The sequence below is a fragment of the Syngnathus typhle genome, linkage group LG8 (assembly GCF_033458585.1).
Source record: "Syngnathus typhle isolate RoL2023-S1 ecotype Sweden linkage group LG8, RoL_Styp_1.0, whole genome shotgun sequence".
NCBI lineage: Eukaryota > Metazoa > Chordata > Actinopteri > Syngnathiformes > Syngnathidae > Syngnathus > Syngnathus typhle.
This window is the reverse complement of record NC_083745.1, coordinates 4,456,467-4,484,426: the sequence shown is the minus strand read 5'-3', so window position 1 is coordinate 4,484,426 and position 27,960 is coordinate 4,456,467. Positions and strand designations below refer to the sequence as shown.

The 27,960-nt window shown below is 43.1% G+C and overlaps 2 protein-coding genes across 4 annotated transcripts; both read right to left on the bottom strand.

The window, feature by feature from the left end:
- Nucleotides 1-1,085: 1,085 nt before the first annotated feature.
- On the bottom strand, nt 1,086-8,101 carry LOC133158237 (uncharacterized). 3 transcript variants are annotated; one of them, XM_061285279.1, is made up of 9 exons: nt 7,948-8,101; nt 7,731-7,886; nt 6,693-6,775; nt 5,929-6,585; nt 5,202-5,332; nt 4,414-4,621; nt 3,721-3,784; nt 2,986-3,085; nt 1,086-1,549 (listed from the first exon to the last, which is right to left on the bottom strand). In XM_061285279.1, exons 4-9 carry the CDS (start codon nt 6,377-6,379, stop codon nt 1,520-1,522), a joined length of 984 nt encoding a protein of 327 aa, XP_061141263.1. In that variant the 5' UTR covers nt 6,380-6,585; nt 6,693-6,775; nt 7,731-7,886; nt 7,948-8,101; the 3' UTR covers nt 1,086-1,519. The 3 variants fall into 3 exon arrangements, with proteins under 3 accessions (XP_061141263.1, XP_061141262.1, XP_061141261.1); XM_061285278.1 differs by having other exon boundaries at nt 7,731-7,883; XM_061285277.1 differs by having other exon boundaries at nt 7,731-8,101.
- Nucleotides 8,102-15,268: 7,167 nt separating this feature from the next.
- Nucleotides 15,269-25,100, bottom strand: insyn2ab (inhibitory synaptic factor 2Ab). The gene is made up of 3 exons (XM_061286025.1): nt 24,010-25,100; nt 21,209-21,280; nt 15,269-15,508 (listed from the first exon to the last, which is right to left on the bottom strand). The coding sequence occupies exons 1-3, from the start codon at nt 25,098-25,100 to the stop codon at nt 15,325-15,327; spliced, it is 1,347 nt and encodes a 448-aa protein (XP_061142009.1). The 3' UTR covers nt 15,269-15,324.
- Between the last annotated feature and the right edge of the window lie 2,860 nt (nt 25,101-27,960).

Genomic DNA, 27,960 nt, shown 5'->3' with positions numbered 1-27,960 from the left:
TGGTCGGCGTGCGATGAGCCGCCCTTATCTGGCACTTGGGGCCGTTTGAGTCATCTGGGGAGCCAGTCAACAGGACCCAGTAGACAGCATCCACATGATGATGTCCATGATGATGAGGACGCCGCAGCCTGGCAGGCCTTCTCCTCGAGTACGTTGGCGTGTCAGTTTGTGCTCATTATCTGGAAGCGAGCGACATGGCATCATTCCTCCAACGCGTTGCCCCCTCGCTGTCGTAACAGCTGCCAAGGCGCGCGGAGCGCCCGTGGTCGTAATCAATCGCAAAACCGGTACCCCCTTATTATGACACACTCTCAACTCGTCCTATTTGGATGAAGACGACACAAAAATAACGTCAACTCCTATGATGGCGGATCGGTGTTTACCAACTAGTCTCAAACCCAATGCGCTGCCATCTACTGGGATCAGCTGGTCATTACAGCGGTTTAAAAACCAAAACACAATGGAACAGCATATCTTTGAATTATTTATGTGGATTGCATTCAGCATTGCATCGCTCCACAGTAAAGATGGACAATAGAAGTGGAATGTGCATGTGTCCCAATATTTATGAACCAGACTGCACAAAAAAGACAAATCTCCCACGTCTCACTGTTAAGTTTTCCGTCATCCGATATTTGATCTCTGTTGGGGCCTGCGACACGTGTCAATGTTATTCCTCCCCAGGCTGTCGGTCTTCTTATCGCGCTAAAGGTGGTCTCCTCTCTCGTGTTCCAATGTCACCTCCCGCTACGCCGCCCCGGTGACAAAAGGTCCCTTTCAGCCAACGCTGGCGGTCTCCTGAGTTCGATTAGCTTTGGAATTCCAGAGTTGCGACTGGGAGGTTCCAGAAGGGAGGCCCTCGAGGGGTCAAGACAAACGCAAGACTCTTCCCTCCACCGCCGAGCGTCGCATTCGATTAACATTTACTTTAGCAATGACACCGTCAAGGAGCTTTTTTTTTTTTTCTGCGAGAGCTCCATTTTTCCGCAAAGTCAATATAACGTCCTTGGAATATTTTATTTGGTGGTAAAACTCACAATATAAAATATGAATGCAATTTAAATCACACTGCATTTATGGATGAATACGCTGTTGGATTTCTGTATTGTAGCTATATTTTATTTATGAGTTTAAGATATTATTTGACCTTTATGTAATATTTAATTAATGTATAAATCTATAAAGAGAAAAAAATTAAATAGTTCTAATTACTGCACAGGCATTTGATCACCAAAAATCCTTAAAGGAAAAACAGATGTAACATAAACAAAAAAGTCAAATAACAATATTTAGAACTAGAGCACTTGCTTTTCGTCGATTAAAAAAAGAATACAAAAAAATAACTTAGCGATACATAATTTTTCTTGGACCCGATGTAAATTGGTTTTTGGCAATTTTCTTTGAATAATCTCATTTAGTGTCTCGGCATGAACTGACAAACTTTGTTCGCTCAGACACAATTAATACTGAAGGCACGGATGAAATAGGAAATAAGTATTTGTCATTCTGTGTGGCTCCTTCATCTTTGCAGAATGTGGTCCAGAAGTCTCTGCCAAAGAAGAAAAGCAACATTACTGATACAGTTCCTCCCCCATCAAAAAAACAATATCATCGATGAAGACCATCATAATCTCCTTTGAGGAGCACCTTGGCATCATACCAGCTAAATTGCTTTTTCGTTCAATCGGTGTGTGTGCGTGAGGCTCAGGTAGCTGCAATCACTTTAGTTTGCCATCCGACTGTTCCGCCGGACAGCTGCCAGCTCATTTTTTTAAAATATCTCCTCCTGAGCTCCCCAAAGCCAACTTTATCAACCAAGTGCCAATCTCGCTGTAGTTCAGGCCAGGTAATAAGTTATTTGAGAGATGGCGAGTGCAGCTGATGGCTGGGTGAAACACAAAACATGTCCGCCGGGACTGACGGTTTCGCTCTTGAATGCTGCTGGGGGGGAAAAAAATAGAACATACTCCCAGAAGAGTTTACCACTGCTAATAATGAGGTAGAAAAACAATAGTTTTACCTTGAACAATACAAAAAACACAGATAAGACTAAGAGGGACATTTTAGCATTAAAAATATCGTTAACAATTACAAAAACATAAATGATGCTGTTGTTCATTTAGGATAGTTATGACAAACCTTACAGTGGCTACACAAGTGTCATTTCCAAAATAAATCTTGTGTTTTATCAATTTTCGCACATGTGTGAGTTAATGTCATGTAAATGTATTTATTTATATGGGATAGTGTTCATGAAACGACATTAAGTGAATTCTGAATGGTCAAAGGTCATTGAAATCGTGGAAGCGGTAATACACGACTTTAGCAGTCAAACAGCGCCCTCTGCTGTATGGCAATATAGAATACTATTTGCACCTTGACTTTTTCTTTTCTTTTATTTGCACCTTGACTTTTTCTTTTCTTTATTCAGCTACATCCGTAAGAGTGTTGTATTTTAAGATTTGTAATGTTCTGACAAGGACTCAAAGTCCAGCTCTTATTTGTGACTAGCAATAATGAACGTCACATTAGGACAATTTGTAGAAATAACATTCATATTTAAAGAGCACCCCAACCAAACATTGTGTTTCTAACAACCGCAAATGAGTGCTGGGCATTTTTAAAATGTATATAATAAAAGCAACCTTTCGAATATTATTTGGTTATTACTGTTTTCATGATAATTTGGATTAATTGCATTCTGACTGTTTGGATTTATGTTGCAAGAGCTGGCCATTAGATTGGAACTATAAATGACTAATAAAGCTACACAATGAAATCAATTGAATTTATGAATATTAACATTTATGAATATTTTATTAAATACATTACGTAGAGCTATAAAATACAAGGAAAATAAATAATAATAACACACACACACTACTGTTCCGGCGTCCTTGGGGCCGTGAAATGAGCTTCATAAATCTAAATTATGATCCTTTATGGAATTATTATCAAATATTATTTCCATCCAACAGTGTTCACCTTTTTAAAGAGTTCTACTCGCAGTCTGTTGGCTTGGAACACTGTTCTCTTCTCTTCCTCCTGCTTTTTCTTTTCCACCTCTGGCAGCTTGTTGTACAACCTGCACACACACCAACACACACGTACATGCACACACACACACAATTAGGGACTAGAGCAACACGGGCAGTTATCTGGCAAGCAGGTCTCATGCACAAGACTCTCTTTTCATTCCTTTAGATGCCGCTGGCAACGTGTTAGCAGATCCTGGCAGTCAGATAGTGTCACCTTTGAAAAAGTTACAAAGGCTTGCCACCATCTGATTGGAAGGGATTGGAGTTGGGATGGGGGGGTCATGTTGCAGATAAAAAAGGAGCAGATAAGGCACACGGAGGGCCGTTCATATCTCATGTCAAGATGTCCACACATTCAACACTGTGAGCAAGATGCCAACAATAATAAGATAAACACTACCGCGGGATATCTCTACGTCAAAATATGTTTTAAATTGTACAAGTCGCATTTTGCAGTTGTGTATAGCTACCAAAAGATGGCAGCAAAACATGACTTTCCTATTAGACAGGGCTTATTAGTTTTGTATTTGTCTAAAGTTGGACTATACGAAGCGTGCGTGATGTCATGTGAGACTTCATTGTGTCATTCAACTAACAAAATAGCTTATTGGGAAAAGGGATTCAGAATATAAATCCGTTGGTGGCTATTTACGTGTTGTTTGCTTTTGGGAATCAAACTCACCTTCTGGATCGCTGTTGCATTTCTTTAATTGATATCGACCTCCTGCTTGGCTTGAAAAGGTTATCTAGGACACACGAATAAAGAGAGTGGTGAATTGCAAATAATAATAAATATAGAAAAAAAACATAATCCAATATGAAAGTTGGACTTTATGTCACTTTGTGTCTTCTAAAAATAATTTATTGAGGGCATAGTGAATAAAATGTAATAATATTATATATATAAAAATGTTTTTGATTTATTATTAAATCCATATGTATTATATTTTTAAAGGCACTGAAGCCAGCAATGTGAGAACATAATGAAACTAAAACCTGCCAAAAAAAGAATGAAAATAGCTTGAAACCTGTACCTAATAAAATGTTCAGTAAGTATGTATTATTGGCCCATATTGGTATAAAGCTGCAACGCTGCATACCTGCCAGCAGAGGGCAAAATTGGCCAAAAGCCAGTTGACTAAGCCTGTCCTCATAATAAACGACCACTATAAGTACTCATTGAGATGTGAAGTCGAATTGAACTAGTCCACATATTTAACTGTAATAAATTCCCCTCCATTGGGTCCTAACGGCTTTCTTATAGCGTTTTCAGAAGAGGTCCCAACCCTTAAAGCGTGTAACAAGTGTAAAAAAAAAAAAGGTGTAATAAAAGCACAAATGAATGCAGGCCTGGGCGTCCCGGGTCAGCGCTCACCGCTAAGCGGATCCGGCGTGGTGCACTTCCTCTTTCGCACGTCTCCGTCTCGTACCAGGCCGGCACAGGTGGTGCACCTCCTCCTTCTCACGTCTTCGTCTCGTATCAGGTCGGCGCTGGTCTTCCCCCTCCTCTTCCTCTGCTCCATCATCCTCACTCGACCCTGAGATTGGCTGATGAAGTCTGGCCTGTAGAGCTCCAGAGCCTCCTGGGAACGGGAGGGGGGGGGGGGGGGGACATCCAGAGTGAGCTGCTTGCTTATTGGTGGGAAGAAGTTCAGCAGGTCTCTGACACTAATCCTACAGGAAGATGGAGTTGGAAAAAAAGGGGAATCGCAGCTGGGTTCAACCTGCTCGGAACATAATCTATTCCTTAACCTTGATAAATCCTCTCCGCGGCCTTGTAATAGGGAGGAAATGTTAACGTTGTGCTCTGCTTTAGCGGGGATGAGAGCATCGGCAGGGAATGGCAATCCTCAAGGAAACCTCCCGAGACTCAGAAGAACGTCCAAGGATGATGATGAAAGCGATTAGAAAATGAGAAAGCTAAATACAGTCCCGAATTGTTAGAGAATAATAATGACAATTATTATTATTTATCATTTATTTATTATTATGTAATTATTATTCTTTATTATACTTTATTATTCTACTTTTTATTTTATTTTAATTATCATTAAATGGTTTGGAGACGTTATTGAACTTAAAATTGTTTGTAGTTAATTGCCAGTCAAAATGATTTAGCTTGCCCATGTTGACAGCTCCCAAGATGGCGGCGGCACATCCTACTTTGAGACTGAGCGACTTGGGCCAGGCTTCTGGAGTGTTTGTCTTCAAGAAGAACTGACAATAATCCATCTCGACACCTTTTGCCGTCTTCGCCGGATGTTCTTGTGATTCTTCTCTCCTGTCTTGAGTTGCTGACAGAAAAAGAAAAAAGAAATTTCGTGAAAACTAATGATGGTGAGATGACGTCAGAACACGAGCGCTCGCAATAAATGCTTTTGAGCACCATCGTAGCTTTTTGTTCCATATAAACCAGAAGAAGAAGATGAAGACGCCTCGAAATGACCACCAACAGCGGCTCATAAAGTGAAAAAGAGCCGTCGGCAACACGAGCGTGGCCGATGCATAATGCAGAAGATGACGATGCATCTATCCTGCTTCTGTTATCTCTCTCCGTCCTGCTTTTATGGAACATCTCCATTGAATTCACATCCAAGAACGAGACGTCCAAAACGCCCGCCTTGTTTTTCTGAGTGCTTTTTCGCCTCTGACATCCTCACAAAGTCCTGCCTCAGAATACGGACGGATGGATTTGGCAAGTGTCAAGGCGGGAGAAGAGCGGCTATAAATAATGACACAGATGATGCCTTGGTGCCTTCATCTGTGGACATCTCATGTCACAAGAAAATCGGGATATTTTCTTTCAATCTTTCAGTCACGGAGAGAAGAAGGAAGAGTGAGGTTAACATTTTTAGCCCTTGTCCTAAGTTACACATTAAATGAGACTCACATGTCGCTGCTCCACGCCGTCCCAAACTCTTGCCTCCATCATGCTGCTCGCCGACCAACACGGCCTCCCCGACGCCTCCGGAACTTTCCGGTGAGCAGATCCGAACGAACACGGAAGACTTATACAGAACGTTTTGTCCTGCTCCCCTCTTGTCCGGTGCCACCAGGGAAACTGAAAATAGCTTGTCCAGAAAGACAACAGAGCTGGTCCACCTTGGCGGCACTTCTCGGCGAACGCAGGTCCGGTAGGAGGACGCCGGGGACGTAGGAATGATTGAGCCATCTATCACCACGCACAGTCCGCTATCCCCCTTTGCAATCTGAGCCGTCCTGTTCTTCGCAGCGCTCAGCGCCAATCCATCAGCTGCTGAGTGGGCTTGTCTGCCCTTATTAGGCCTCATGATTGCAGATTCCCATTGGCACCCATCCTGTCGGCCGTTGCAGACTCTCATGACCTGAGTGATTCCAGCTCTGGAGGAGTCGGTAGTGGACTGGATTGCACTATAGCTCCAGCAGAACCCTTCCAGGACCTTCACTTTGGATTAATAAAGCGTTTCGAATTATTACGGCTTCGATGTCGATCGGATTTTGAATGAGTCTAATAACGGCGGAAGAATTTTGGGCAATTCTGGCAGGAATTGACTTGAATGCTGTAGATCTGAAAAAAAAAAAAAAAAAGTTCAATGCCATGAAAAGTAAAAACAATAAATTGCGTGTCACCCTTTGAAGCAAATTTATTACAATTATCTCCGAGTCATCACTTACTGTTGCTGTAGACGTAGTCTTCTTGGAAGACAGGGCAGAGATCATTTAAGTTTCTTTTCCTCTTTGAAGTCTTTTTTTTTCCTCTTTGAAATCATTGGTTGTCGTGTCACATCAAATCGAAAAAAGACAGAAGGAGGGGGGGAAAAAAAAACAGTAACTTAATTGATAAACACATCACATCATTTAAGAAGCAGCCTTTACACTCGCTTGTTGATCCTCTCTCCGTTGCCGTGACAACATGGTTTGAAATAAACATAAGTATTAATATGACAGCTGCGAGAAAAATAAGCACGCTCAACTTCCTCCAGCTGTGACAAGTCGAGCCTCAGACTCGGCATTTGATTTATTTCAGCGAGAGCTGCTTTTTTGACAACCCGCGGATGCTTTCCTTTTCCTTCTGTGCTTGAAGCTGCCTCATATTCTTCCTCTTTTGAACGTAAAACGTGTTTATTTATTTTGCTCTGATTTCTGCTGGCTCTCCAATAACGGTGACACGTGTTATTATAACACTGAATCTATTTTTTGGAATGTATCCTGAAGAGGGATGTGTAAATACTCTTATTAATTCATACAAACATAGTTGCTCCATCAGAGCACAGACACGGAACACGAAACTTGCTAACTTTTCCATTACACATAAGGCACAGCTCATTAACGTCATGACACATAGCTACAAAACGTTCAGGTGACAAATGTCTGCCTTATGAGGATATGTTTTTCCTTCTTCTCCCCTCATTTTTATATTTTCCGGAGGCAGCTATTCCGTCATAACTACAGTAAAGCTCCTGAAGTCCAAGAAAACAGGCTGACCTCCCCTCTCATGATCTCCGTCCCCGATTGGTTGTTTTTTCTCAGACACGGTGGTTCCGTAAAAATCAAATTCAAGGTCCAAGTTTCAGCCAGACCGATTTGACTACTGACAGTTTCAACAAATACGTCAAAAATATTTACTAAACTTCTCCTTTAATTGCAGCCTTATAACTTTGAATCCCAATGCTACGAAGTACTGTACAAGCGCTGCGTCTTACGGTACAGTACCTCCAGGGGGTTCGTGTAGTCGAGAAAACAGCCTTCAATAACTTTCCAGGTCACGTGACCTCACGGGTAATGATGCAGCGAGATGTTTACTTCACTGATGTGAGCTGTCGATAGTCTCCGAGATGTAGAAAGCCCGACTCGCATCTTCGATTCCTGCTGGGAGTAAACAACACGAGAGAACGCGGCGGGCCTCCAGAGTGAAAACAATCACGCTCACCAGTTCATCGCATGTGAAAATAGCACTTCATTATCACATTCTCCACTTCATGCTTTTATCCCATCCCGCAGCTATGATCCATCCTTCCTTCTGGCAAGCAGACTCGAGGCGAGATCAGCTCGACTGGGAGTGCGCGGTGACGCTCCGCCATGTGTTTCCTTGCCCTGCACATTCCTGATTTGTCCCTAACACTGAACAATGGCCCACGGGAACTTAAGGCCCGATTGTAGCCATTGGAATCACTCGTCAGACGACATCTAGCTCTTTTAAAACTGTTAAAAAAAAAAGACATCAGCTCATTTTTTTGGAGATGCGAAGCACGTAGCGTGAAATGCGAACCGCTGAGACATGCCGCGGAGAATCTTAAAACACCTTGGCGTAAATTTGAGCTCAAGCTAATTTTTCTATCGATACTTGGAGAGTTAAGAGTTGCTGAAAGGCAGCAGCAGGATATGAGGCTCATGTAGCACAGCAAGTGAGTGACTCTCAGGTTGCCGGGCTGGTAAAAGAGCTTCGTATTGCACGCTTGAATATTGATGAATTGCCTTGAGTCAAAGTTACAAACAGTAACTGAATGAAAAGAATAAAACACTTTTTCTTGCTTCATTTTAGCGGACTGTTCTGCTCTTTTTGTTCCCCCACAATGGAAATCAATGAAAAATCTTACAATTAGCTTTATTGTTTGAAGGCGACTTTGTAGCCTCTCCATAGCAGTATTGTGCTTGCCGCACCACTTGACAAACCATCCACAGATGGATTGATGATCCCGGGCCAACAAATAATCGTCGGTGGGGGGGGGAAAGAAAAAGGGAATGGACCCAATGTTGCGGCTGGCTTTCCTTCTGGCAAACTATCGATTAGGGCTATTGTGTCAAGTCGCCACTGGAACGATCATTAGCACGATAGATAGCGTTAGTGTTATGCTACACTGCATTGGAAGTCCTCCAAAAATATGTCAGGAATGTTGCAACAACAGCAGACACTCTCGGCGAAATATAAAATAAGTAGTGGTTATTGTTGCCATGGTGCTTGTTTACTCAGTTCCAGAGAGTGTCTGCAACTACAAGGTTTGGACAGACAGACAGAAGCCACGATGGTACAGAGTTAATCAAATTAGTAGCGGATGATCTTGTGGGACAGGAGGGGCCCGCCAAATAAAAATCAGCGTGACATGACGAACACGCCTTGAGGACCACCGTGGCCCCGTGCGCGCAATAAACCATTACATCGCCGAGCGGCCGCGGCGCAATGTTGATGGAGCGAGAGTCGGAGTGATAGCGAGACTCAGCCAGCCTGACACCCCAATGCCCCCGGTGTGATCGATGGCTACTTGGTGGCAGCTCTGTCTTTACTGTATGCGCCTCTTTGATTGAGCACCTGTTTGTTATGCATTTGCTGACCCCTCCTATTTATTCCTGCTCGATGGCATTTTCATATGAAACCAATTAGTGAGGCGCCAACCACTTAAATAGGATACATGATAGGCACAGTGAACCGCCATTTATCACAGGGGCAAATCTAGAGAGATCATTTTGGATGTTTTAAAATTGGTGGATTCATCAAAACACAATGTAAACAAAATTGAACGCAAAAATTCCAAGCATAAAAATGAATTGAAAAAGTAGTAGCACTAAGACAGTCTTTTTTGCTTAGTGAAAAGAAATAACAAACCCTAACCAAATAAATAGCAGGGGCCCCGAGATTGAACCCTGTGGAACACCATACAGCAACGGGGCAGAGTGGGAGGGACTCAGAGCATCCAAGGGTAAAACAAAAAAGTTCTGTCTGCCAAATTGGATCGAAACCACTCTCGAGCGCTACCACTAATGCCCACCTGATGCTGCAAACAAACCAAACAGAATACCGCAGATGTGCTAATGGACTCTTTCTGATGCTTTTACAATAGAAATGCATGCTAACAAGCGATGCAGAATCCGCACGGTCGCTCTTATCTAAAAGCGTTGCCAACCCTGACACTTCCCTGGCTCAGCGGATGAGACGGGCGAGAACGCGACGCTCCTGGCAGCAGGTTCAATATGACGGCCATCTGCAGCCCACATGTCAGAAGAGAGCAACGGCCAACGTTAGCGAATGACAGTTCTGGCCAGCTACCTGAAATCGATGTGAGACAGGCGGATTAAACAAATGCTCAAACAAAAATATAACAAAAGTAGCTCATTACCTGTTCGAGTGTCTCATTACATGAAGCAGGTGTCCGCATTGTTTTGCACAATGTCCCTAAAACTGCTCACATCAAAACGGACGCACTCATTTCATCTCAAGGTTACTCTCGGAAGGAATCCGATCTGGCCTACGTCTCATTTGCTGTGGAATTATAGACGGCGTACAGACAATGTGCCTCCTTCCGCCACTTGTGCGGGCCAAATGATAATTTACTGGCTGCTGTCACACGCGGCTCCATTGAATTCATCCTTCCGCTGAACCGGGCAGGCAAAGCCGACGGTCCTTTAGAAAGACATTTACGCAAGCGCGCGTGTATGACATGACAGTCATCTCCGAAATGGGTGCAACGACAAGTTGGAGCAGATGTTGTCTGCTGAAGAAAGTTGAATAATTTGACATCTCGGAATGGTCTACTTTCAAATTCCTCAGGAATTATTGTAGTATAGAGAAATGAATGAGCAGCAAATCGCTAGTTCTGTCTAAATCCGGGATTTTTAACTGGTTTTGTCCAAGGTAAATAACAAATCAATTTTATTTTGAACAATGTTACAATTATTTTCCATTTCCAATTTTGTGGCAAAACACTACTTTTGTCGAAATGAAGCTCTGGTGTTTGATGATGACTCATCTTGAGATTTCTGTAGACAATAAAAACATTTTTTTTCAGGTAGTTGGCAGGTTGTGATCTAAGGAGCTGATATTTAGTGAAGTTATTTAAAATGCAAATACAAAATTCCTACTCAGCCACTCATCATTGGGTACTTTTGGCTCCGAGGCCTGCAGCCAATATGTGTGTGTGTGAAAGGATATATTTATTTTTGTGTGTGTGTGTGCGAAGTCAAGCTGACAGAGACAGCCGGCGACAAGCGCGATCGGCGCCGTTCGTCAACCAAAGGGTTTAGTCTTTGTTTTTGTCCCTGGGTTGACACGCACCATATGTCTGTCACGTGACCTGGCACGGAAAAGATGGCGTACTCGTCGTATTTGCTGTCAGCGCCTCGCGTCCACTCCGTCGACGGCTCCCCTGTCACGTTTTGTTACGCCGCTCGTCGTTCATCGCGGGTCACACGGGAAGATGCCGTGAAGCGCTACAAAAGTCCCTTTCCCCCGCTCTCGTGTGTGAGCTTGATAAAATACACGATGAATAATTCAACGAGATTATTAGTGTTCGATGAATGTTTGCTTGCCCGCGAGCGTTAAATGAGTTTCTGTTTAAAAGCTTTACATTATTGATTGAGAACACAAGCGGGAGACATGGATGTGGCGTATTTGATCAATCTAAAACATGAAGGCGGCTAACCTGGAAGATCGAAAGTGTTTTTGTTATTATTTCATTATTCATTACATTTGGGCCTTGATTTTCAAACCAAAACAAATTGCGCTTAAAAGCCTCTTGAGGTGCCTAATAAAATATTTATTCATTTATTTTTCCTGAATCATTACCTCGACATGATTTGACACCGTGCATCTATTAGGCAACCGATGCTAAGGACACATTCGCTAACCAAAACAGGAGTAATGGCCGGTCAAAATTCCTTCAGTAAGCCTTAGTAATAAGTATTCTTGGCAGAGGATAAAGAATATATATATATACGCGAGTGTTGTTTTATTTGTCTGTGTGTTTTATCATTCATAACCTTTTCAATTATAAAACATAAACAGATGAATTCGACACATTAGGCTCAAGAATAAGACGACTCTTGCTCTCTGCTTTGTTAATTCTTACTTTACCACCAGCGTTGCTTTTAAATGAGTTTTTCTATTTTTTCATCGCTGATGGATTAAACATTCGCCCCACGACATGCAGGTCATGCAGCATGGCTGATGAAGTTACTGATTGCGCCCTACATAAAAAGCCCCCACCCCCCCACACACACTGAAATCCAGCAGCAGGTCATTTTGTTCTTATTATCCTCCAGATGAGCCTTCTCCAACATTATCTAGCCCGTGTGTGTGCAGTGAGTAATCTGCTATATTTGATGGAGTCCTGCAAAGTAGGCAAGCCTCTTCATGAGGTGATAATGAGTGGAGCTATCCTCGTGCATGCAAATGGCTAACTTTGTGTCTCCCGTGTTTCCTCCGTCTTTGAAATCCACATCCGGCTACTCAATTTGTCACATTCTCGCAGAAACGGTGACGCTTAACTGGAGTGGAACATCTTGGAATTGGAATTTGATCACAATGTGATGGATGAAGTTACACAAGACTTCAGTGAAAGGGGGGAGGGGGGGGGTTGTAGTTTTATATCGGCTACTAGCAAGATATGAGTACTGATTTCATTCATGACTTATTCGTAATGGAGTGTCGCTATAAAAGGAAATGATGCATTTTTTGGGGAATATACACAATCGATTAAAAATCAAAAGGAGGTGATGAACTTACTTGTCGAGTGGAAATGTGACAAACTGGTCACATTTTGAAGATCTTGGTCTTGTCTGGGTCTGGACAGATTTAGGATTTCATTTGAAGCAGAATTGCTAAATTGGAAATCATACTGGTATTGGTTTGAGGAAAAAAGCGGTATTGAACATCCGTATGATTATTATGAAACAATACCCCAAAAGAATCTCTCGGTTCGTTGGTATATTGTCTCAGCTGAAGAAAAAAAAAAAAATCAAATCTAACCACACAAAGCACAGAAAAACTAATAATGTGGAAAGAAAATACAAACAGCCAAAAGTTGTTGGCTTTACAACTGGCTTCACGTTTATAAAATTAGCAATAATTGTCTCAAATGAGAAAATTTTCCAACTGTGACAGCTCAATTTGGCTAGACAGAAAATGAGATTTTCTATTTGTTTACAAGCGAGGAAGAGACAGCAAGCGTGAGGAGCTAAACATGGTGAATGATGAACTGTGGAATAAATAGATTAAGAGAGCGCCGCAGGAATGGAATGACATGAGAAAAAAGAAAGTCAGAGTGAACACAAGCGGCGCTAAAATAAGAGAGGAGAAAATCTGCTGAGCCTCAATAATAATGACCGAGATGGGAACGCCGCGTGGGTGGGGGCGGAGGGGAGGATGAGGAGAGATGCACACGATGCGGTCACTCAGTTTGATGAGCTGGGACCCCCCAACCTCCACGCTCCTCGCTTGACGGAGGCGTGTTTTTTTCTTTTTTTCTTTTCCGGTGACTGATAATCACATGAAAAGACGGATAGAAGAGGACTTGAGAGTGGTCCTTCCAAGCCCCGGTCATGCTCTGCAGTTCTGCAACACTAAAAAAGCCACGAGAAAGGTTGACAGCTGAGGTAATACCGTTGAAAGACATTTCATTCAGCAGAAATATAGATTGCTACTCCGACTGCAAGTTGACGAATTACATCAAGTTGGAGAAAAAAAAAATGACATGACTTAATTCAAAGCAAATACAGTGAACGGATTTTTTCAAGGCGGGGCTTATTTCTTTGGTGCTTCATTTAGACAAAAGTAGAAAATTGAAGCCATCTTTTAGCATATTATATTGAAGTGACGTCATTCAGCTTCATTCAGACAAAAGTAGAGCTTTGCCACCAACTTGCAGTATTTGTTGAAGTGAGTTGAGGAGCTTCATTTAGACAAGCCTTTCTCAGTGCTGCCCCTGGAGGATAAAAGTGGCATTACAATCCAATCCAACCCGATGCTGACATCTTCATCCGTTCAGAAAAGTGCAGCTGCGTGGTAACAAGAGACAATCTTCACAACAAGAAGACCTTTCAAAAAGAAGCCTTTACTTTCCAGTGGGACTTCCAAAGCATCACATCATCCCAAAAAATACAAATATGTATATATGTGTTGCTAAAAATGTGAGCTCATCCAGAAAATACCATTTAAAAAAAAAATGAGGAGAGACTTGCTTTTTTTTTCTGCCAAAATGTCATTAATTTTGCTATAAATATGTAGATTATAATCCAAAGTATAGGCTGCGGCTGTATTTTCTGCATTTTATTTTTTTATTTACGGCCGATTCAGTCGTACGTGTACGACTCTTTTTTTTTTTTTTTATAACTTAATAACCTCAACTCTACCTGACTTCATCTGAGCCATAAAACGAACAAAATTCAAGCACCTTTCTGCATCATGTCGCCGCACAGTCTAGCCCGCAGAAGATACTTTACGGTGGCAGTAAACACAGCCAGTGGGCAAAATATTCATACATTCTGAACTCTGCCTAACATCCATTAAGGGAGGATAAAAAAACATGATGGCTAAGGCGACGCCGCTCTGTTGTTTGTTTGCACACAGCGCTGAATTAAAAAAACAAGTTACAGAGGATGGAAAAAGAGGCGGGCGGGAAGTACAGCGCCAGACTTCAAGTCTTTGTCATGTGTTTTGCGTAAATAGTCAATTGTTGTGCTTTGTCCATTTGACACCTTCACCAATAAAAGGCCCTTCACGTGGCGGCGCCTCTGGTTGCCAAGCAGTATGCTGAAAAAGAGTACAGGAGAAAAAAAAAAGATTTTCAAAATAGAAATTAGCCTCCCTGTTTGTTTTTATCTATCTGTAAAACTGTTTGGGGTTTTGGAATTGAACATCTGAAATAAATGAATATTTCTGTCGTACACGTGAACATGCAAGTTGATGAATTTGTTGGCAATTTTCTTTTTTTGTGGCGTGACCAGACCTGGAGTGGCCCATCTGGACCGCTGTCCGAGGATGCAGAACCACAGATCGCTTAATTCATTCGTGTTGTCTACATTTTTTAAAGATCGTGATTGGAACCTGAGCATCTATGATGTCATATTCAGTCGACAGCAAGTGACAAAATGGCCGCCCTCTGAGATGGATAAAAATTGTTGGATATCGCTGCGTAATCCATATTCCCCAAAATGCAAAACTATTGATACAAACTCATAAAGGCCAATTGAAACAAATTTCTAGCTGTACTTTTGTGCAAAAAAATGTCTTCCAAGGCTCACCTAGATTTGCAGGTGTTCATCCGTCCTCTCCAGCTAACATGCCAGAAAAAGGTTTGGCAGAGTTTGAAATATATATTTATTTGTTTTGTTGTTTGTTTTGTTTTCTCCCCGCTGACTTGACGTGCAGTCTCAGCTCAGAACCCCCCCCCCAAAAAAACCAACGGCTCTCTAACGTCCTGTTATCCATCCTGTTGGCTTGATTCCTCCCCCGGAATATTCTTTCATCCATTTTGAGCCGAGCATGGGGTATTAGTGCGCCCAATAAAAGGCTCTTCCCAAAGCATTCATGTTCCACTCAAAGGAACCACAGTTTCCAGCGGGCGTGCTTCTTAGAGTCCGACTTGGATTTGCGTTTGGGAGTGGATGTGAAGACTTCGTTGGAGTAAGGCAGGGCGGGACATAGTTGGCTGCCCTGGGGGCAAAGTCTCTTCATCAGCGGCTGCAGCTTGTCCTCCTGCAGCTTGAAGTCCAATTCCACACTGCAACAAAATCGAGGAACAAATGACAAGAAGGAAATTTGAACTTAACGTTGAAGCCGCTCAGTTGTTGCTAGGCAGAATTCAAAAGTCAGTAAGGTATGTTGGCTTTCCTCATGTGATCCTGTCTGGTCATTGAGTGTCCTTTTGTGAACTCTCTGGGCAATTAAATGTGCTTGGACCTGGAAGAAGTGTGCATCTTAATTCCAAGTAAAGGCAAGCAGGCGGAGGCCAAGCAGGCCGTGATTAACTACCCCGTTTCCAGCGCGGAATAAATCCATCATTAGCCCACGTTTTCCGTATTGCTATTGATTTGCTGGGGTGTGTTAATGTATTCATTCCAGGGCTTTGCACTATAGTCCCAGGAATGTGAAATAAATAAATATGAATCCCGGGCAATTTGCCCGCTAACAAGACAGCCTTACCTGGCAAGAAAAAAAAGAAGACCACGCTGTTTTAGGGGTTTGAGCGGTCATTTGTTTACAACGTTTAGCACGATATTTAAAAGGCTAACTGGATTAAAGTAGACGCGGCCAAACGAGACGACATCTGATGCGTCAAGGTCGACCTTGTTGGCAGGCACATGCACGCTGGGGCTTTACCCCGGGCTTGATGGGGAGCACAATTAGGCTGCTGACAGATACGCAACAATCACAGCGGCAAAATGAATCCCGAAGACTGTCCTCAGCCCGGCGATAAGTGTCAGTTAAGAACGGAAGACTAATAGAATCATTATGGATCGGTTGGAAGTACTTTGAGACTTCTTACGGCTCGAGTTTACGATAAACCCGACGATCGTCAAAGGAGGTTGTTCCATTTAGCTTAGCGTGTTAGCTAGCTACAAGAGCTAAAACAAGGCTGTGAATACATTAACAACAAAAATGACTGGAGATACCACGATATGGCGCCAAAGCATTCCATGAAGCACCTCAACTCACATCAACATAGATAGTTCCAAAGCTATAATTTGATATTAGGCAGGACTTTGATCCACGCTGTGTTTTGGATGTAGCCTGCGACCCCGACCAGGACAATCCCATTTATTTTTTTTCCATTTAACTGATTATGTCGTTCCTCCCTAATTGACGGCAGAGGTTCCAAAACAACAACTGAGGCATCACTCTCTTTCTATCCAACGTCTTTTGCCATCACAGTGTGACGAGGCGCTACATCAGTATGGAGCCCCACTAAATAGCCCCGGTAATTATTAAGCGATTAGTTACTTGGCTGATCACGGCAGTTACAGGATACCGTGGACAAATGCCCGGGTAGAGATCATCGTTTACTGCTGCTGGTTTGGAAACGCAGGAGGTTGAGCAAACATCAACACAAAGTTAAGCCCCTTCATACACACACATGAGCTTTTCTAGGACACTCCAAAAGGGAAATTAATCATTTGTTTAGCTAGGCGGCGTATTGTTTGTATTGCGCTAAACACTGTTTTGTTTTTAAACAAAATATGTCTTTTCTCCTCCTTCGGTGACATTCATCGTAAAGTCATCTCTCCACCGCTGATTTCCTCTTTGGTCACTTGAAAGTCCTTCACTTGACAACGAGGCTGGATGTTATTTGCTCTCATGAGAAGTTTAAAGTGAATTAAAAAAAAGAAAAGGAAAATTCCCCACAGGTTATGTAAATGTTGTGGAGAAAGGCTGCCTTTGTCATGTAAATGGCGAGCCGACGGCGTCTATTACATGCTCTGTGCTTCACAAACACACGGGAAAAAGCCAATCTCATTAATGAGGACAAAACAGGATGCACAAATCTTAACAATTGTTCACCAGAAGAGGCTCTCGGCGCGGGACACCGCAACTAATGAGCGCCTCACCCTCAACGCACGCCGCCGCCACTGCATTTCATTTCATTTGACTGTTCTTCAAACTTATTGTCTGTTCCCAATTGAAAAGCCGACACTGTGTACATTTAGCGAAGGCTTCAATTTAACAGCACGATAGCAGAAAATGCCTGTGATGATGTTATCAAGCATGTTGTGGTCGGTCGCTCGAAAAGTGACAACGCGGTCGTAAAATTTGCTGTAGTTTAAGTTTAAGATGGAAAAAAAAATATGATCCCTGTTTTATTCTATAAACTAGAGACAACATAATTCCCAAATTCCAAGTACTGCCTGAATGAAAAAAAAACTGGTGTGTGTTTAGTCCCTTGATTTATAGCCATGAGCGCAACAAGCTAACTAGCTAAAGCCAAATAGTTTTAACCGTTTCACTTTCACACGACAAATTGGTTATATAAGTCAAGTTCCATCCAGACGGGCATCTTATAAATCCGGTGCACCTTACGTTCTGAAAAATAATGTACTCTGGAATTATTCTTGTCCAATCAAACTGAATCCGCTGTTAATCAGCGTTCTAATATCCATCGAGCAAAGTCAATATTAAGAAAATTGGGTGTTCAAAGTGTCCATAACTCAAATTTTCTATGAAATTGCCAAGCAGCAAAAATTCAATACTCCTTTCCTTCGTTGTATTAATAGAGGCAGCGGGCAAATAACCAAAGTGTCTCAATATCAGGCAAGGAAAGTGAAAAATGTGTCCGCAATGACCTTTTCTTTCATTTCTCTCTCACTTCCATGTCAAAATTACAGCACGGGCTTATTTCCCTTATTCATCATCAGCATGTTGAGCCTTTCTCCCTTGGTTTTGTTTTTCCAAATACGCACCCCCATTCGTTGCGGTGATTTATGATCGTCGGCGACATTGGGGCGGTGGAGGTGATGGGGCGCGGGGGCGGCTGTCAGCCAGGCGAGGGCTGAGGTCTGGATAAGACCCAGTGACTCTGATTGAGCACCTTAGCACAGCAGCTGCCGCATTCCCGATTTTATCGGACATACACTCGAGGAGTTGTAGTGCTCTGAAATTAAAGGGATACATCTCCAGGGGATTCCAATCTGCGCTATGGCTGCAACATGTCGTTCTTGCTTGTCCGGCTTTGAGTAATAATTGATTTTTTTTTCCCCCCTGACCGCTGTTTGCTATTTTAAATGTACGTCAGTCACGCCGTGTTCTCTTCACCGGCCGCCGCCCGGTCAGCGGATTACCTCGTGAGTTTGTTCTACAAGGAGATCTTGTGTAATATGAGGTTGCCTTTAAAACTGAACCAGTGTAGCATTTAATCCAGTCATTTTCCAAAGACTTCGAAATAGAGAGAACCAACAGAAGGAACAGACTGATCTTTCCGCTCCACGTTCTGGACAGTCCATGTTCGTGCTCTTTTGAGCTAATCTTGTGTCACAAAGACCCGTAATAGAAATAAACACGTTTCATACAGTCGTAAGGGCCAAGAGTAAAAAAAGACTGACGAGATTACCACGTGACTCCAGACTTTCAGTTTATAGTCTGAGGTATTCTAACAGGAGCTTCTTGTACTCCGGCGCCAGACAGAGAAAATGGAGAGACGACAATTCACGCTTTAGGAACAGGAGTCGATCAGGCCCCGTGTAGCAACCACAACACTATCAGCGTCATTCTGTCATCTGACAATTTCATACGTGGCAACTTGCTTTCAACACAACAAGGTGGGAGAAGTAAGTGCGGGGTTGTCAAACTTCACACCTCTCTTCTGCCTTTCTGACATCTCACGTGCAAGCTGCTCTCACACCGCATTCCTCGTCAAAGTCAGAACGACTTGGATTGCGCTTTTTTAGCATCCGGGATGTTTGTTGAATCAAGGGAAGAGATAAAGAGCGACCCTTTACTTCTAACGGGGCTCAGTCGGCCTTGAAAGGTTTGTGCTGAAGAGCGCTAAAGGAGGTTGCAAAGTGTCTCATCATGTTTTGGCAAGGATGGAGAGTGTGGCGGGCAGATGGCCCGACTTGCTAGCTCTGTTCAATGACTCTTAAAAAAAACGGTAGGAGCAGCTGAAATAGACAACTTTTAATGATACACCACGCCGCATATGAAAAGATGATCTCCCGCTTGATTAGCATTTGGCTAATTCAGCGCATCTTCATTGTGCTTTTATCACCGCCAGGCATCTTGCGGTTTAGTGGCAGTCGGCGCCATTCGTCCGCTTGGTCAATTAAGTCGCTTCGGAGTTTGCACTCTTCGAATCTCCTCATTAGAACTCTTACCCGGCGCTCACAGTAAAAGCATGTGACAGCGGCGCAGTCCAACACCCAAAAGGCTCATATGCACTTTTATGGAACAGTATCGCTGAGTCAAATGGATTCACACAAGCCACCGTCGCACTTACAGTTAAATATAAGTGAATTCGACTTAACAAATGCAGTGTTGCATGCACAGTATTTAATTCAACAACTCATGAAATCATAATAGATCATAAATATAATATGAATAATAATGATCATTATTATTATATTTGAATATTTGTTCTATTTTTATTCCTTATTGTTTGTTATTATCACTAGATATTTATTATATTTAGAATATTTAATTTATAATATAAATATAATAAATTATCATAAAATTACTGCATGACATTATCTCTATCACTTTTTACAATCGCCGCCCTAGTTTATTTTTGCTCGTCACTGTCGGCGAAGTCTAGCGGTACATTTAAAAGAGCCGTTTCTTCGCTTATCTGAATCGGTCATACTGACGGTGGTTTTGAATATCTTGATAACCTTTGCAAATGATCAGGTCTCGTCTCATTACATTTGTAAAATGTCATAGTATAACCCCAACAATAAATGCATTCATGCCTGGCTGTCCGTGTTAATTAAATCCATGAGTCGACAGTACGGCAAAGGCTTTCTCGCATTATGAATTTTGTCATCCTCCCAAATGTGATGTGAAATACTAAATATTCATCTCTGTATTTGAGCTGTGATCTTTTTTTCTCTTTTGTGTTCCAAATAAACCCCAATCTAGGTCAGCGAGAAACGCTGCATTTTTCGACTAGGAGAGAGAAAGCAGGAAACAAAAAATCACTCTTAATTCCTGTATCTTTGTTCTCAATTAAAATATCGATTCAAATGTACGTTATGTGTCCACTCATGTAGAACAGGGCCCAAATAGCGAGAAATGTTTGCATTTTACATGAAAACAACAAACAAAAACATGCTCGGGACCTCCCTTCCCACAGATTTTGCAAAAAAAAAAAAAAAAAACTCTGACGTACACACACAACATAGCATCACTGCAACTGATTTTGTGTGCAGGTGCAAAAGATTCAGTGAAAATTTGCCATTTAAACAGTATTTGTATAGTTTATAATAAACACTTTCTAATCAGAATGTAAATGGAAGAAAAAAGTCTGGTGAGCATCTAGGAATGAAAGGTTTATCTACCATTGAGGGGTCCCTCAAGGGTCAATCCTTGGCCCCCATTTGTTTAGCCCGCATAATGCTAAGCTCAGGTCATATTCTTCAAAATGTCGGTTATCATGGCTATGCAAATATTTCTGTTTGGATCCAGATTTTGCCGGCTCTGTAAAGGTTGCGAAACGATGCACAATACAACACTGGAATGGCACCTTAAAGTCATTTTCCTTCTAATCCCGACATCACGGTACGATGACATTACTGTCGCTAACCGAACATTGCATTTACAATCCCCAGTCTCTTGTTTCTATTTCAGTTAAATATTGATTGTCCTCAAAGCCTTTTTGTGTCTCTGCTGTAACGTTTGCTGGGAGCAACGCTGGCGTACTGAACGGAATCATCAGCGTGCAAAAACAAAACTAAATGCAGAATTAATGACGCGCATCTGCAGTGTCGCTACCCACCTGTAAATGATGCATGCGCTGTTTCGACAAGTGTCACAGTTCGCCGTGTCTTGTCCTGTTCGGTAGGTGAGCCTAAAAAACAAAGTAAAAGAACGTTAATAGCTGAAGGCTATCGGCCGCCGGCCAAATCTGTTCAGATAATCCGAGTTGTTTATTCCCCGAGGGGGGTGGTGGGTTGGGGGGTTCCCGCAGTCTGCTCAGATTTCCTTAATCAACTTGCAGATTTTACATACCGTATTTTCCGGACTATAAGGCGCACCGGACTATAAGGCGCACTATTAATGCATCAAGTCAGATTTTTAATCCAAATCAAATCATTCTCCATTTTATCTTTTTTATTTCAACTTCAGACGTAACAAATTACTTCATAATCACAAAATAATGATCCATAGTCTTTTTGATTCATAGTCTTCAGCGGGCCACTTATGATTGATTTCATGACACAATGCTTCGGGCCAGTTTCAATTTAGGAATTTGGTCCATATATAAGGTGCATCGGACTATAAGGCGCACTGTCAGCTTTTGAGAAAATTTTAGGTTTTTAGGTGCGCCTTATAGTCCGGAAAATACGGTAATCAAATTAACTGTCGTACTCGGTGCCATTGTTTGATAATGTTTGGCCTTTCCATCCCCCTGGTAGACGTTTCCATTCGGCACATTGCTGTGCACCACATTTTTTAAAAGTTTGCCGTTATTCAACGCAATTTGCCGTAGATGCGAGACAATCAGCGTGATAAATTCCGGCTCCTCTGTAGGCCAAGATCACCCCAGGGACCATTTAGAGTCGCGTGTGAGCGCCGCAAGAACAGCCAACGTTACAATTCTCCTGGCAGTTGTACTGGGCTGCATTAAGCCACCTGAAACATGAGGGGATGTTTCGTCCCCTCGCCCCCTCCCACACCCAAAAGTCACAGGGGAGTGGGGGGGGGTCGTGTCTCATGCGTACGTGTAATTGCCCACTGTCACGGTAGTCCCTCGGCCCTGACAGATGAACCTCGACGAGAGGTGACCTCGACGGAGGAGGGGGAGGGGGGTGAGCGCAGCTGCCGCTCAAGGTCACGGGGGTCATCGAAAAAGGTGACGATAACTCACCGAGGGAGAACAACTCTTGAAGTACGCACATAAGCTACTTTGTTATCTACCGTGTGATAATTGAAGATTCGCTCAGATGATCAAAGCTCGTGAACCCAACTTTATAATTACCGCATGCAAATATCACATTTCTACTGCAGGGGTGAGCGTACACACGGCGGCATGGCGCGAGGCTTCTATTAAATCCGACTGGTGTGACAGAGCGAGAGAAAAGGGGAGAGAAAGAGAAGTTTCTCCTCTGGAAGTCATTCTCTAAACTGACTGCTGGCGCATTTCCAAAGTTGTGTTGTTTGCTCACGTCAGCTGTCCTGGGAGATGTCCTGCCCTCTCGTCCGCTTCACTGTCCGCGCACGCCGCCGCGCACTACAATGAGCATTGCATAGCAATGTGCCGAAAGGATGGCGCTAAGCGCTAATGCATATTTTGGATTCCGTGGTGTGCAGTCAGGGCCTTCCTGGCCTTTTCTGCTAGGCCAAACACTTGTGTCGTTTGTGGTTTCTTTGGTTTTTTTTTGAAGGTCCAATCAGATGTCAGGTTCATTGTGTTGCCATGCAGACGTTTTGGACGATTTTCCACTTATAAGATGGAAATCTAGCCTTTTGTTTTCAAAACGTTTTCTGAAAAAGCGCTTTTTGAAAACAAATAAATAAACCTTTTATACATTTCTCCAACACAACTGCCATAAATGCTTTGAAGTCCCGCCAAAATATATATATATATCCCCGGCCGGTGTAATTAATGCGGCAAAGCTTTTTGTTGCAATTCCTAAGATTGCATCGCTTGAATTCGTCAAACTTGCTTTCATAATGTAACATTTGGGGAAAAGAGAATCATTAGTTCTGCTCTCTTCAGGCAGGATAACGCTTTCAAGTCTTGCCTCTAATTCAACATTCAAGATTCTTTATTGGCCATGTTTAAGCGTGCCAAACAAGGAATTCAAAGGTTACGTTCTCACGTGCCGAGTTTCACCTGCATGCTAGCCGGGGACTGATTCTAACCCTTCACGACGTCTCAAGGATAGAAGGAATAAGAATATAGCGTGTCTGAGTGTTTTTCTTTTTTTTTTTTTTTCAAGGTAAAGTTGGAGTGCGGCAGCGGAACAGCTCAAGTGTGTGGAGATGCCAGCACGGTGGTCCGAGGCTGCACTAATTGGAGCCATTCGAAACAAAAGAACACGGACATGCTTGGACACCGAATATGATCAAATATTTTTAACTTTCAAATAATTAACTTCGCTCCTGTGGAAACACCTTGGCAGATAACGCGAGGGCGTTAATGCAAAAAAGGAATAAAACCCGTAAATTGCCAATATCAATCCTGTCGCTGAAGGAAATGGAACAGGGAGGGACTCGGCGGGGGTCCATAACCAAAACACACTGTAGGTGTTTGCGCAGCGCCTGTTCCAGGAATTCCTTCGCCTGTTTCGCTGGTGTTTTGTATGACCGGCACGGCTACGGATTGGCAGTCAAAGTAGGAGCACAGCTAAGATGAGTAAACGTGGTGTGGCAGGACCAATTCTCATTTGATAATGGCAAATTCACACATGGAGGGGGGGGGGGGGGGGATTGAAACATATCCCTAGGTCGTTTTGACCCTGTCGAATATAAAAGTAGTGCTTTACCGCCATTTTCCAGCAACTGGATGGCAACCAAGGAGCTTTGTTAAAGTGACACGATAGTCTGAAAAATACGCCAAGTGACGCCACTCACCCCTCCCGCTGTGCTTCACCTTTCTCCAACTCTTGAATAACGCCAAGCAGGACCTTGATGGTCTCCTGGCTGGAGTTGATGAGAGTCTCCATGGCCTGCAGCTGTGCTTTGATATCCTTGTCGTCAGATAAGGGGATGATCAGCCGGCCGCCGCCCACGCCTCCGGTATTTCCCGGTGGGAAGCCCTCGCCCGTCCCCGGCGTCCGCTGCAGCTTGGAAGACGCCGACGCGTGCCTCGCCCGACACGGTCCTTGCGACTGCGCCGAACATTTGGCGCTGTGAGGCAGCGTCTGCGACTGCTGCTCGCTTAACTGCGGCCCCTTCTTTCTTTTACAAGCCTTGGAGGGGCTTCCTAAAGACTCCACTTGGGTCAAAGAATTCCAAGCCACCGGGCCCCGGCCCATTACAAATTCAGAGGTAGCCAGCTGACGCTTGGCGTCCGTTTCTTCTCGGGGTAATCCTTTGTGTTTGGTCCTCGCCCCGCAATCCTGATGATCCGGTTCACTTTTGGGGTTGCTCAGGCGGGACTCTTGCGAGAAATGCGAGTCTGTACACGAGGGTCCGTCCACACAGTTGGCGTCGCAAATCAAATCCTCCGTCTCGCTGCTGTCGTCGGTGTGATGGAGCAAAGCTTTGGTCTGACCCACCATCTTCTCCTGGCACTTTGAAGACACCCCGATGGGTTGCCCGTCCTCTCCAACGGCTTTTATATCGCTCAGGAAGCCGTTGTTTTGTCCCCGGTAATCTTCCACTAAAGCCGCGTGTTTAAACGTATGTCCCTTTTTCCTCTCGAAGGGAAACGTTTTGTAGCGTTTGGTTAAGTCCGGCGATGTCTGCACGCCGGTGCTCCTGGTCACGTTGGGGATGGATCGTCTGGCCGGCATGGTCATGTATTGTCGGTGTGTCACTTTACAGGAAATGGATCTGGTGTGTTTACCACGAAAGTCATTCTGCGCTTCGCAGATATCCTTAAATCGAACCTGCAGGGCCTTGTTTTTCTTCTTCACCTGCTGAGCGTCGAGGCCCGCGTCGGAATCGGAGTCATCGGAGTCTGACGCAAGCATGCATTTGCTGTCCTCTTTGCTCACCATATTTCCTACGAGCGGGAAGACGTCAAATGTGAGTATATTTCAGGATTATGGCGCGGTAAAATATTTTGATTCGGTACCACGGAAGGGAAGCAGTGGCCGGGCATGAAAATAACAGCGGGCAGGTGCAATAACACACAGCCGGAAATAATGGGGGGGGTAGAAAATCGGACAGGTGGAAGCACAAGGAATGTAAGTGCATGCAAAAGGATTTTATAGCAATTAGTAATAAATGTCAAAAAGAAAAAAAATGAGCTAGATGTTTCCAAAATGGAGGCTGTGCTGCAATAAAAGCTCAGCTCGGTTCAAATGGACCAGTGACGCCTATCGCCGTCAATGGTAGTGAATGAGTTGATTTTTTAGAGAACCTCTCTGAATGTGAATTAGCATAATGGATGGTTTAAAGAAACGTGTCACTTGGGAGATCCGAGGTCGTTTGTATGTTCAAAGTATGTTGCGTGTCCTAGAATAAAGAGACCTCACTCTGGTTCACTAAAGATTTTGAGCCAGCTATTCAACGTGTTTTCTCTGTGGAGCCAATCCTCAACTCTTCACTAAAAAAACTCACCTATCCAGATTTTTAAAAGCTAAATAGTATCAATTTTTGCTAATCAAAATGTTCAACTATAAGAAATATTCTCCATCTATCGTCGACTCGACGATCAATCTTTAGATCTAATTCGTCAACAAAGACCGATACCAGAGATTCAAAATCTACTTCAGCAATCAGGTTATAAAATACCAGTTTCTAACATCAATCTGCTAATTTAATGGCAAATCATTTATAAATCTGACTCTGTCGTTACCTCAGCAGCCATAAACCTCCGCGCATGTCACCGGTGCATTACCGCTATCAACAAGGCCGAGTGAATATTACACAGCGCAATCTATGACTATTCCATTTTTTTTTTATTAGCCGCTGAACAATTTTACAAATGGAATAGGTGTTTTGTGCCGACTCCGTGTTTTTTCTTACCAGAATCCCCCCCACTAAACTGTGAGCGTGAAATCCACCATTGACGATTGTTAACGTTCACGTGGTCCCTGTGTGCTTTGCTGCAAAATACTTTTATTGCTCTCCACTAGACCTACATGGGATGTTTTTTCTCCCCACACATATACTGATAAAACACAAGCCCTCATATTTCTGTTTAGTGAGCATTTAGGGGTCGGTTAGTATCGGGTGGAGTCTTCTTATGCGCACATTAACATTTGTCCACGAAGTATATCGGACCGCCGAGTGTGTTAGGGAAACGCTCCGACTAATGCGTTTTTGTGACAATTTGAGTTGATGTTATTTATTTCATATCGGCGGATGCTCTCCGCCATACCGTCTCTGTATTATCCACCATTTTATGGTCACGTTTTTTTATCTGTGTTATGCATTGCTGCATTTTTTGCTAATGCAGCTCACACAATGTTCTTTTTTTTTCCACTCGCATGCACTCAGGATTAGATAATAGCTACAGGGAATGTGTGTATGAGCAAATTATTTTTATAGCAAACATTTCAGGTCCTCCACCAGTGTCCACCTGTCGGTTGCGGAGTTCCCCAGGGCGACATTGCTGTCATCATGCAATCATGCAGTCTCAGCAGTATTGAGTAAAAAATGATCGACCGCCGCGGCGAATATAAAGCGCACACTCGACTATCACAAATCTGTCTGGTCTGACCTTAAACTTGAAAAGGCTACGGAGCACACCCTGATCCTTTTTAATGCAGTTTGAGTAAATAATTTCACGCCTGACTCGAAAGTAAACAAGAAAGCGCTATCTGCAAATAGAATCGGAATCTGTTTGTATGTCGATTTATTTTCGTTATACAAACATGTTTGGAGTTTTTGTCGTCGTTCCCCTTTCAAAATAATCTACTTGTGTTTTGGTGTTTACATGTAATGAACCTGAAAATGTTTTGATCAAATTGACCTTTGCGTTGTTTGTTTGCGGTCGTTGCACATGCCGAGTTAAGACTATGAATTGATGAATGAAATGAAGGTGTTGTCAAAAGCAGCTCGTTGAAAAGACACCACGAGCTGAACAAAGTGGTCGGAAGAATTTATTGCCGAGTAATTTGCCAGAAGCTACTTTGAGAATAATCAAGTTGAATCATTGGCCGACGAGGCAAATTTGTTAATGAGTTTGGTTTGGTGGCGACGTTTGTACTCGACCGTTAAAACATTTATCGGACAACAAACGGGGCTTTTGTTGGTTTGTTGGTTTACGTTTTTGGCTGGTGTAGACAAGCATGGCGTGACGGGAGGCACTGGTTAGCTAGCTTCCAAGCTAACAGTCTTAACAAGCTAACAAACTGGATTCCATAATGTACATTCGGGGATGACTGGTTAGCTAGCTTGCAAGCTAACAGGCTTAACAACCTGGATTTCAAAATATACATTCAGGGATGACTTCACCATTCAGGTGGCAGCATAACAGCTAAATGCTGCGTCACCATGTTTGCTTGGAACTCCACAAAATGAGCTCAGAGCCCAACTGGGATTATAATCCACCAGCATTTTTTTTTAATATAATCAGTGTGAAGAACAATTAAGCGATTTATGGACCAGTAACAGAATTTCAAAATCTATCCTACAGCTGACTGGCAGCCAGTGTAAAGAAGAAGATCCGATTATCTTTTACACACTAACAGAAGGCTAACGGCTTCAAATAAAAAAAAAAAGTCGAACAAAGACATTTATGTCCCTGCTGTGCAAATGCAGATTGAACAGCTAAAAATTCTGCTGTTGATGTTTGTCCGAGGTTATCCGAAGTGTATTTGTGCCCCGTTGTCAAAATAAGAGCATTTTCATCTTAAATGCGAGTCCTCGGGACCGGCGCCACGTCTTTCACCTTGCGGACCGTCTGCT

Coding starts and splice junctions, on each gene's coding strand:
- insyn2ab (XM_061286025.1), bottom strand. CDS start 25,100: ATGGTGAGCAAAGAGGACAGCAAATGCATGCTTGCGTCAGACTCCGAT. Junction 21,281..24,009: donor GGTGAAGCACAGCGGGAGGG/GTGAGTGGCGTC, acceptor TTTGTTTTTTAG/GCTCACCTACCGAACAGGAC. Junction 15,509..21,208: donor AGCGCATGCATCATTTACAG/GTGGGTAGCGAC, acceptor ATTTTGTTGCAG/TGTGGAATTGGACTTCAAGC.
- LOC133158237 (XM_061285277.1), bottom strand. CDS start 6,379: ATGAGAGTCTGCAACGGCCGACAGGATGGGTGCCAATGGGAATCTGCA. Junction 5,333..5,928: donor ACGGCGTGGAGCAGCGACAT/GTGAGTCTCATT, acceptor TTTTTCTGTCAG/CAACTCAAGACAGGAGAGAA. Junction 4,622..5,201: donor CCAAGTCGCTCAGTCTCAAA/GTAGGATGTGCC, acceptor TCCCGTTCCCAG/GAGGCTCTGGAGCTCTACAG.